The 10,789-nt window shown below is 43.6% G+C and overlaps 1 protein-coding gene across 1 annotated transcript; it reads right to left on the bottom strand.

Annotated features, from left to right (window-relative positions):
- Nucleotides 1–1,375: 1,375 nt before the first annotated feature.
- MIX23 (mitochondrial matrix import factor 23) lies at nucleotides 1,376–9,563 on the bottom strand. The gene is made up of 5 exons (XM_081845702.1): nucleotides 9,442–9,563; nucleotides 7,844–7,969; nucleotides 5,675–5,821; nucleotides 4,640–4,699; nucleotides 1,376–2,459 (listed from the first exon to the last, which is right to left on the bottom strand). The coding sequence occupies exons 1-5, from the start codon at nucleotides 9,490–9,492 to the stop codon at nucleotides 2,409–2,411; spliced, it is 435 nt and encodes a 144-aa protein (XP_081701828.1). The 5' UTR covers nucleotides 9,493–9,563; the 3' UTR covers nucleotides 1,376–2,408.
- Between the last annotated feature and the right edge of the window lie 1,226 nt (nucleotides 9,564–10,789).

The raw sequence follows: 10,789 nt of genomic DNA, 5'->3' as shown, positions 1-10,789 counted from the left end.
AGTCCATCGGCCTGGAGGCTATGCAGACAACCAGCAATTTCATAGCTTGTCAAAAGAAAAAGACAAGACGGCCACATGGCTCACTCGCAACGCATCACATTACATGAAACTGGGAAATGTGGGAAGGCTCCAGGATTGTGCTCATTCAGAATGGGAGCCCGCCACATGCTATCAAGAGGACACAGTCTATCGCCCCCACCTGGGTACTTTCCTCTGCATTTCAGCTGCATGAAGGTGAAAACAGGGTCTCCGAATGATCTACAGGGCAATGATTACCATTGCATGAGGCATTGCAGTTGAAACGTGCAGCACCTCCATTGTCTTATTAATGCACAAATGTGTGCTACAAACAAAATTGCTTTGGCTGAAGCAATCTTAACTCCTAACCCTATGATCTCGGAATACTCATATATTCACATAACATCATTCCAGTGGGCCAAGTAAATAACCGCTTGCACAATTTTCAAATCCAAGTCTACGTTTGGAAATGAAGTACTGTTTAAATAAAGGCATGCAGACTTTACACAGGGTCTAAGCACACCGGCTTGGATGTGTGGCATCTGCTTCTATCGTCTGTCTTGGCACATTATAAACAGGTTCCATTCATTATCTGGAATGTACAGCATTCCCTGAAAGGGTATGGATTATTCAATTCTTCTTTATTTTTTTAAAAATTGTTTCTACACTTCTTCCTTTTGTTTCAATTTAGATCATTACTTGCTGGAAATACAGAGCTAAGGTGAGGTGTGTGGCAGGCCAAGCCAAGATCCAGAAAACCCTCGTTACAGGAAATCCTACCCCCATATGCTAAAAATATAATTGGTCTTAATTAAAATCATTACAATCCAACCTCTAAAATGAATTTTTAATAATGAATTAATCATTATAATGGGATGTGAAAAAAAGGAATCTGAAGCAGCCTCGTCTTGTCAGGGAGAGCATAAAGGTTTCTATGCACAGGTGGGTTTAGGAAATTGAGTCATCACACAGTGAGAGGCTTGTATTGCGACTCTGGAATGTTGGTAATTATCGCAGGGTTTTATTTTATTTTTTGCTTTCTATACACCTTGATGGCTTTTGAAATGAAATATCTACACACTTTGTAGAGTGTAACCATGTGTTCTGTGTGCTTTTCAGAGCTAATTTCCCTCACACTGGAATCTCATGACGAGAGTAAGGCAATCTCTTGGTCTCCTAAACCAAGCCAATTAAATAGTATTTGTGATTTATTATAAGGCTAAGCTTTTAGAAAATTGTCAGCAAAACTGCATGGTGCTTGAAAATTTATTTTGTACATTTAAAATGGCATTAAAGAATTGTATTCAAAATTATATAAGGATAGAACTATTGGAAAGCCTGTCATGTTGTCCAGCTGTTGAGCGGCGTAAATTTCCTTTATTTGAATATCAGACAGTTACATCTAACAAAGGCATATTCTCTCGAGTTCAATTTAACACCCACACCCACACCTTTTTCTCTCCCACAAATTAGAACTGTGTCTCTTCTAGAACTTGATCAATAGGACTTAATTTCAAGAAACTCTGTTGACATATTGGGGGGAAATCTGCTATTTCCACAGGTGAGTAATTATGCTGTGTAACTCCCTGGTAGGCCACTCATAAAGAGAGACTTATAGTTAACATGATATGAAGTGAATTTACCTATAGGTCTGTCCACATTGGCATGTCATCCGTGAAACTGATGAGAGGCATTCAGTATTTGCTTCGTGTAGCAAATTCATGAGTTTAATATCTTTCACTCTCAAATTATTTCAGCATCCAAGCCAAAAAGATATAGATGTCAACACCCACACTCCAAAAGTGTCCAGTATAAAGCAATTCACAGCTGGCACCATTGGTATGTCAGATTGAAACTGGAGTCCACAGTTTAAATTGACTACATTGCCAGTCAAAATTGGATTTGTTTACAGAATGCTACATGTAGTTAAAAGGTAAATTCCCACTTTGTATCAAGTATTACCTATTAACTTCCTTTTATAACAGCAGTAATCTTTTAAGACCTATGCCAGTTTTAGAACTAGGCCTGATGATACAGCCCAAATTTAGCCATCCTGGAAACCAAAATAAAAAGGTGAAACTTTGTGGTCCAAGAAGAGATAGAGACATTATTCTCTCATCCTGTCTAAAGGATACTTGTAGATCTGGAAATGTTGAAGTTAAAATGCTGGCATCACATTCCATCTGGTTTTTTCTTTTCTTTAATAAAAAAGACTTCTTTCCATACAAAATAGAGGTTGATTTATCTTAATTAGCAAAATGATTCACTGGGCTGAACCCCACAGATCTGATTCCCCCCCCTCAAAAGGTCCCAAGCAGCTTGTTCCATGTTTCTTCTCTTATTTGCATGATTGAAGTTCACTTTCAGGGGAAGACATCCCCTCCTCTGCATCACTGACTCTTCGGAGGCTTATAATGAGCTCTGCAGCGTTCATTAAATACCTAAGACACCAAGACAGAGGGATTGGTTCTTGAAATAAATATTGTTAATACAAGTAAGGGTGCAATGAATGTTCAAAACACTTAATCTGCTGGGGAGCAAAATGCTGGGGAAACCCAGCCAGATGGCCGGGATATAAATATATTATTATTATTATTATTATTATTATTATTATTATTATTATTATTATTATTATTATTATTTCTCCTCCTCCTCCTCCTCCTCCAGTAATCGCAACTCAATGGGAAACAGCCCAAATCTTAAACTGGACGCTTGATACCGTTCACTCTGGAATATACCTCTAATAGAGAAAATCATGCATAATTTGAGATTTTGACAAGAACAAAAACCTCCAAACATTTTTATATGATCTGGCAGTCCTTTAAGAAGCATAAAGCAGAACCATCATTCTCAAGACAACCCTCGTCACAAGCCCGGCAAATCTGGAACTATGCTTGACGATCTGATAAAGCTGATAGCCTTTACTTGGACTTTGTTATTTTAACTCATGTGTGTATATTTTATAGTTTTGTTTTTCATATTTAAATTTTTGACTGTTGTTATATTTTTAATCTCTGTTTTATATGCATTCTAAAATTATATAATACTAATAAAACTTTACCCCCCAAAATAAAGGATTAATTACAGTCCAATCAACTATGCATATGTTGCCAAGAGATTTAGCCATACATAAAATGTGCTTTGTTTTATATTTTTTGTTACGTTTTTATTGTTTTCATGTTTTGTGTCCATCTTAGATACCTAGGCTATTTGTTTTATTTATTTACAGCAGTATTTCTCAAAGGGGGGGGGGAAGCTGCTACGATCCAGGGGCGCGGTAGTAGCCTTGGCTGCAATTCGGGGGTGTTGAATAAAAACAGGGGGCAGTAAAAGTATAAAGAAAGAAGAAAATTTTAAAAAAACGATTCATTCTGCTGTGCAATGATTCTTACCACCACGTTGGGCGCCACTGTGGGACGGTGACGATCCCTCGCCTGGATCCAGAGTGAGGGGTGTCAGGGACTGGACTGAGGAGGAATGGTGGGAGGGCTCCCCCCCCCCCATTGTCCTGAACCTTCCCAAGAGCAGGAGGACAGTATTGATTTAGAACAGTGGTTTGCAGAGGGGCATAGTCCAGAGGGGGAAAGCTGGGAAATACTGGGTGAGGAACAGCTAGAAGAGGAAACGCCAGGAGAGAGACAGCTGGCAGATTCCCCCCTTCGCCTAAGACTAGACGGGCTTTTGAGAGTGACAGAACAGAGAGCGCAGTGACAATAAGCTTAGATTACTTGGCATAGGAGTGACGTAGATTAAGGGGGACAGAAGGGGTGAACCTTTACTGGGAGCAAAGCCATTTCAAGAGATGCATTCCTTTGTCTCTCACTGTGATTATTAAAGAAACTAACTGGTAAGAACGCTCCTTTTGTTTGATCTGCTTATTTACTGCCACCGGGGGAGGGATCCGATTCCCCGAAGCCTGACACCTGGGTTTGGGCGAACCCTTTTCAGGTTCACTCAAGCCCAGGAAGTGAATTGCAGCTTGCCTGCCTATTCAGCCAATGGCAGGCGGGCTGAGGTGCTGGACCTGCCCCTGGGGTGGACCAGACTCGAGTCGGCAGGCTTCACTCTGCTCCGCCCCATGGGTTTTTAATCCTGGGGCCTAGTCCACTTTGCAGAACCAAACATTAATAAACTGATAGCAGCACACCAGGTTCATCCTTCTCATTAGTATTATTTTTCATGTTATTCTTAATTTTTATTTTAATATTATCTTTCGTTATCTTAGCTTTTTGTGTGTAGTGCGAATGATACTAGGGTTGATTTTTATAAATAATTTTATAATTTCAAGCTTCAAGATGTCTTATTTACAACATCTTTCTTTACTATGTTGTAGGACATAGGTAGAAATACAGATACATAAAAGAACCAAATTTGTCACTGTATCTTTGTTTCTTTGCTTAAGAAGGTAGATTTGCAGAACGCGCTTAATATGTATTTTTTTCTGAAAAGGGAGCAGCAGGCCAAACAAGTTTGAGAACCGCTTATTCAGAGTATTTCTACTCCTCTCCTTATTTTAACCTAGCCTGAATCATCACACTTCATCTCATCACAGTGTTAATGTGTTGCATCAAACAAATATCCACACAGAGGTCCTAAATCTCCAGTCAAGAGGATGCCATACCTTCCAGCTTCTATCGTTTACCACTTCTTCAACGTTCAACTCTGATTGCATTAATCTCAACTGTGGGAGAAAGGAAAGAAGGTAAGTGCTCTCTGCATTAGGAGCTTGGCAAGATGGATGGGTTCCTATCAGCAGCAGACTGACAGGGATCATGTTCTTTATCATCCAGCGAAACCACGTAGAAGCCGAAACATTTATTCACGTAAATAAAAACATTATGACAAACACTGAAGATGCCTGAACATTAACTAGCAGTGGTACGGACCCTACCATCCAGCAAGCGAACCTTTCCATGCAAATATGTGAATTTAACATAGGTATCGGGGGCCTGGCCTTCAACAGATATTAGAACATTTCACTGGTGGAAGGGGATTTTTTTTTCCTGTCCAAGAGACCACAAAGCAAAGATGGGGAATCTTTTTCGGACGGAGGGGCAGGTTCCCTTGCCTTTGTACAGTAGGCTGTTTTCTGCACAGTCTCGCACACACCCTCTATCCTCCACCCATGATAATGCAAGAAGCGTCATCAGGGCTCAAGGGCATATTCTAGCCAGGCAAAACACTTACGAAGAGTGCAAGGCAGGGCTGCTAAGGTGTGCAGCCTGAGGAGAAAGGATGTGACTGGTGAGACGGAGAGGGGCCAGGGAAATGTCCCAAGGGCCAGATAGAAAGGCCTATGTTCAGTAAGCGAGACCTGCATGTACAGTGGAACCTCGGGTTAAGTACTTAATTCGTTCTAGAAGTCCGTACTTAATCTGAAACTGTTCTTAACCTGAAGCACCACTTTAGCTAATGGGGCCTCCTGCTGCTGCCGCGCCGCCACCGCACGATTTCTGTTCTCATCCTGAAGCAAAGTTCTGAACCCGAGGTACTATTTCTGGGTTAGCAGAGTCTGTAAACCGAAGCGTATGTAACCTGAAGCATATGTAACCCGAGGTACCACTGTACTATCTTTTTTCCTCTTGCGATTATGAATTGTACACTATTTTTCATATAATAATAACAAGGAAATAAGTCTTAAAACTCTTCCACTCACCTTTGTCTGCTCTTTCCTGAGCCTTTTTAACAATGCCGTATCCTCCAGAGATTTCCTCCTCTCTTCCTGCAAAGATTCTACTACACTGGAAGCTTGGGCAATACAGGTTTTGATTATTCTCTCTCTACTTTCATGAGCCTGTGCCAGCTAAATAAATAGTGAAAAGAAAAGAGTCAGATATCCAATCACCTGTTAAAAGCAAGGAATAAATGGAATGATTTTTGTACAGAATGTACATCTTTCAACGTGCATGGAGTGGATGTTCCACAAGATCGTTTTACTCCCAACCATCTTTCTCGCCTTCTTATTCACAAATGCAGCCAGAAAACCTACAGCTCACCCAGTAACAGTGCAGTCAGTGATACCCTAGAGGTTACGCAGAAATATAAATGGAAAATTTCTGCTACAGCAGAAAGCAAGGGAAAAGTCTGTCAGTTTAGATACTAGAGAGAAATCCTCACTGCTTGAGAATAATACAGCTTTAATGAACTGGTTCCACTCCTGTTCACTTTCTTTGAAATGCTAAGTGGAGGGGAGAGTGGCAACATAGAGTTCTCATATTTCAATGTTGTACATGAGATACATTCAAAACTACCTTTCCAACTTTTAATGTATCCTGAAGTTCCAAGAGCTCCTTAGGCTGCTTCTCCAGGGTAGACTATATGCTGCTGGTTGCACCAGTAAGAATTCATTGCCTGATGTTTAAAAAGGTTCTCAGCTTTTTACATGTCAGACAATGAATTCTTACTGGTGCAACCAGCAGCATATAGACGCAACTTTTATTGTACAGCCTGGTTAAGAGCACTGCTAAAGGGAGTAAACAAGCAAATGAAGAGAGAGCCTCTGAACCCATAATATAATGCTATTTAGAATGACAGAAAGCCAATTTCATTCAATTCAATTCAATTCAATTTGCTTAAAATACAGAAAGCTGTTTAAGAGGCTGTCTTAGATATGCACTAAGACCATAAGTGGGGTGGGGACAGATTCCTTTTCATACAGGATAAGGCCCAGATCATTGAGAACATTGGCACTGACTCGCCTGAGACTGACAGGAGCATTGAAAGATACTAACAGTATTTGGAGTAAGGGGCCAGTGTGAGTGAGAGGCAGTTACAAGACTCATTCTTGAAGGAAGTGAGGCCATGGAGAGAGAGAGAACACAGAGAGGTAAAACTTTTTAGTTTATATTATTATTAAATATTATTCTATTCTACTGCTCCATGGGACTCCCACTGGTGTCCTGTCCAGGGGAATGATAGTTCCAATTTGCTTAACTTCAACTGCACTACAGTCTCTGATGCTTCTAAAACATTCACAATGCCGGACTTTTCAGATTTATGGTTAACTATTATTAACTCGTCATGGGGATTATTGATTACAAGCGAAGCTTGAAATAAGATGTTGCAGCATAGGTTTCCAAGTTCCAGTCAGCCATGCTCTTTTCCAGAATAGTCCATTTCCCCCATCCTCCTTCTCCCCTGCCTCACAAAAGCCTCTCAGAATTTTGTGCCCACTAAGCATGTTCAGTCCTTATTAATCTGTTTTGCGTGTTCCTCCTATCTCTTAGGGTTTACCCCAATTTTTTTTTGTACTTCTGTTTATTATTAGACTTTATCATAATTTATAACTATCCCTGTCTGAACCGACCTCTTGACAGTGACAAAAGCAGTAACAATCTCCTTCCAGAGAATGAAGTAGTTAAACATAGTCACTATGTAGCATGGCATTAATGAGTGACATGCCTATTACCACTTGGTAACATTTTATGAGTTAAAAACCAAAACACAACTACAGTGGTGCCTCGCAAGACGAAATTAATCCGTTCCGTGAGGCTCTTCGTCTAGCGGTTTTTTCGTCTTGCGAAGCAAGCCCATTGGCAGCTTAGCGGATTAGCGCTATTAGCGGCTTTTAGCGGATCAGCTGATAAGCGGTTTATCAGCGGATCAGCTGATAAGCGGCTTAGGGCTTAGGAAAAGGGGAGGAAAAGGAAAAAAACCCCGCAGGAACTCACAAGACATTTTCGTCTTGCAAAGCAAGCCCATAGGGAAATTCGTTTTGCGAAGTGCCTCCAAAATGGAAAACCCTTTCGTCTAGCGGGTTTTCCGTCTTGCGAGGTGTTCGTCTTGCGGGGCACCACTCTAATAGAAGAGCAACAAATGCATTTACCGACTGATGAAGTTCTTTACACGTTTTGCTAGCATCAACTTTTCCTACAAAAGAAGCTGTTGGGACAGTGGTGTTTAATTCATGGACTATTCTGTCATCGATGGTTCTCATCACCCTGAGCAACTCCTGTAGAAGAAAGACAGACACGTTGATTCTAAGGTGAAAAAGAGTGAAAAAGAAAAAAAACCCAGGGAAATGAGTGAGGTTACAGGGAACAAGGCAGAGGGTCTCCTCGGTAGTGGCACCCACCCTGTGGAACGCCCTCCCTTCAGATGTCAAGGAAATAAACAACTATCTGACTTTTAGAAGACATCTGAAGGCAGCCCTGTTTAGGGAAGTTTTTAATGTTTGATGTTTTATCGCTTATTATTATTATTATCCGTTCCAGAGCCCCATTCGCATCCCGAAGTGAACATAACCCATGTCCGAACGTGTCACGTTTTGGCGCTTCTGTGCATGCGTGTGACGTCATTTTGATGGTCTGCGCATGCGCGCGCTGCGAAACCCAGAAGTAATGCTCTCCGTTACTTCTGGGTCACCGCGGAGCGCAACCTGAATTTGCCTAACCCGAAGCGTATTCATCTCAAGGTATGACTGTACTACTAATACAGTGGTACCTCGGGTTACATATGCTTCAGGTTACAAACTCCGCTAACCCAGAAATAGTGCTCCAGGTTAAGAACTTTGCTTCAGGATGAGAACAGAAATTGTGCTCCGGCAGCGTGGCGGCAGCGGGAGGCCCCATTAGCTAAAGTGGTGCTTCAGGTGAAGAACAGTTTCAGGTTAAGAACGGACCCCTGGAATGAATTAAGTTCTTAACCCGAGGTACCACTGTATATTCTGTTGGTAGCCACTCAGAGTGACTGGGGAAATAATAATATAGTGGTACCTCGGGTTAAGTACTTAATTCATTCCAGAGGTCCGTTCTTAACCTGAAACTGTTCTTAACCCGAAGCACCACTTTAGCTAATGGGGCCTCCCGCTGCCACCACCACACGATTTCTGTTCTCATCCTAAAGCAAAGTTCTGAACCTGAAGCACTATTTCTGGGTTAGCGGAGTCTGTAACCTGAAGCGTATGTAACCCGAGGTAATACTACTACTACTATTTGGCACCACTTTGGCTGCCGGAGTTGCCTGAAGGAGGCGTGACGAGGCGCCATATAGCCGCCTGAAGAGACTCCACTCGAGATTTGGGTGGGATTTGGGCTTCCTTAAGCCTTTTTCCTTCTTCTGCCGAAGAGGTCTCGGCTCCGGGCTTGTTCCCTCTCCCTTCCCTCCGAGCAGCACGTGCAGAAGCTGCCCGAGTCCCTTCTCCCCTCGCCCCTCGCCCGCTTCCCCTCCGCGACCCTGCCTGCCCTTGTCGCCCCCTCGGCCGGAGGAGGAAGGGGGCGCCGCCGCCAGGGCGAGCGAGAGAGCAAGCGAGCGCCGTCCCCAGGGGGCTGGAAGGGGGCGCCGCCGCCGCCGCCGGGCTGAATGGCCCGCCGGTTCTCCGCTTCCCCTCAGGCAGAGGCCTCTCCGGTCGTGGCGGCAGAGCCGGGCCTCCCGCCCCGACGAAGCAGCCCCGCTTCCCCGCTTCCCGCCCTCCGCGCCTCCGACCTGGAACTCGGCGTACTCCTCGCAGTTGAGGAAAGAGCTGGGCGCCGCCATCTTGGAGAGGCCGGAGAGCCCCGAGGGCAGCCAATCGGGAGGCGCGACGCCACAACGGCCACGCCCCCCGCCCGGGCCCCCAATCAGGAGAGAGGCGGCTTTGGCCCAAGCATCTAGTCCAGCCCCCGGCCAGGTGCAGGGATTTCGGTCACAGCTGCCAACTTTCCCCTTTACTTGCGAGGAATCCTATTTGGAAGAAGGGAATGTTCCATAAAAGAAAGGGAAAAGTTGACAGCTATGATTTAACTGGATTGACAGCTATGATTTAACACGTTCCTCCATCTGGAACGGGTCCAGAGGAGGGCAACCAAAATGGTCCAAGGCCTGGAAACGATGCCTTATGAGGAACGGCTAAGGGAGCTGGGCATGTTTAGCCTGGAGAAGAGGAGGTTAAGGGGTGATATGATAGCCATGTTCAAATATATAAAAGGATGTCACATAGAGGAGGGAGAAAGGTTGTTTTCTGCTGCTCCGGAGAAGCGGACACGGAGCAATGGTTCCAAACTACAAGAAAAAAGATTCCACCTAAACATTAGGAAGAACTTCCTGACAGTAAGAGCTGTTTGACAGTGGAATTTGCTGCCAAGGAGTGTGGTGGAGTCTCCTTCTTTGGAGGTCTTTAAGCAGAGGCTTGACAACCATATGTCAGGAGTGCTCTGATGGTGTTTCCTGCTTGGCAGGGGGTTGGACTCAATGGCCCTTGTGGTCTCTTCCAACTCTATGATTCTATAAGTGCCAGATTTAGGTATAAGCTAAACAAGCTCCAGTTTAGGACCCCACACTCTTGGGGGGGGGGCCCAAAAAAAATTAAAGGGGAAAAATAACTAGATGTACATTTCCAAATGTACGTGACACAACCTTGATGGCAGAAAGCAAGGAGGCACCACCCATGGCTCTGGCAATCAGAAAGGTATTCTTGATGTGGGTTGCGAACATGCCTCCCGCACGGATCAAGTTCGCAACCCAGGGTTCCACTGTATATTTGTGTGCGACACCCCATCTTCACCCACCATTACATAGGGTGATATTCAATGCTAGTCTTACTCAGAGTACAGAGGTTAATAGACATCGTTACTTCGGTTCATTCCTTTCAACAGACTTGAATATGGCTTAGTTTAATGCAACCCATAGTACCAAGGAGCAGGTTTTTTGGGGGGGGACAGGGAGTTTTAAACCCAGACCAGTGCCTGGAAAGTGCAAAATGAAATCTGGAAAAGCCTGAACATTTGCTCAGAATAGACTCCGTGAATTTTATGGCCCTAACTTGCTTGTGTTCATTAAAACTGAGTAAAATGCA

This window comes from Podarcis erhardii (assembly GCF_964252035.2).
Source record: "Podarcis erhardii genome assembly, chromosome: 17".
NCBI classification, from domain to species: domain Eukaryota; kingdom Metazoa; phylum Chordata; class Lepidosauria; order Squamata; family Lacertidae; genus Podarcis; species Podarcis erhardii.
Note: the sequence above shows the minus strand (reverse complement) of the source record. Positions and strands in the feature narration are given on the sequence as shown.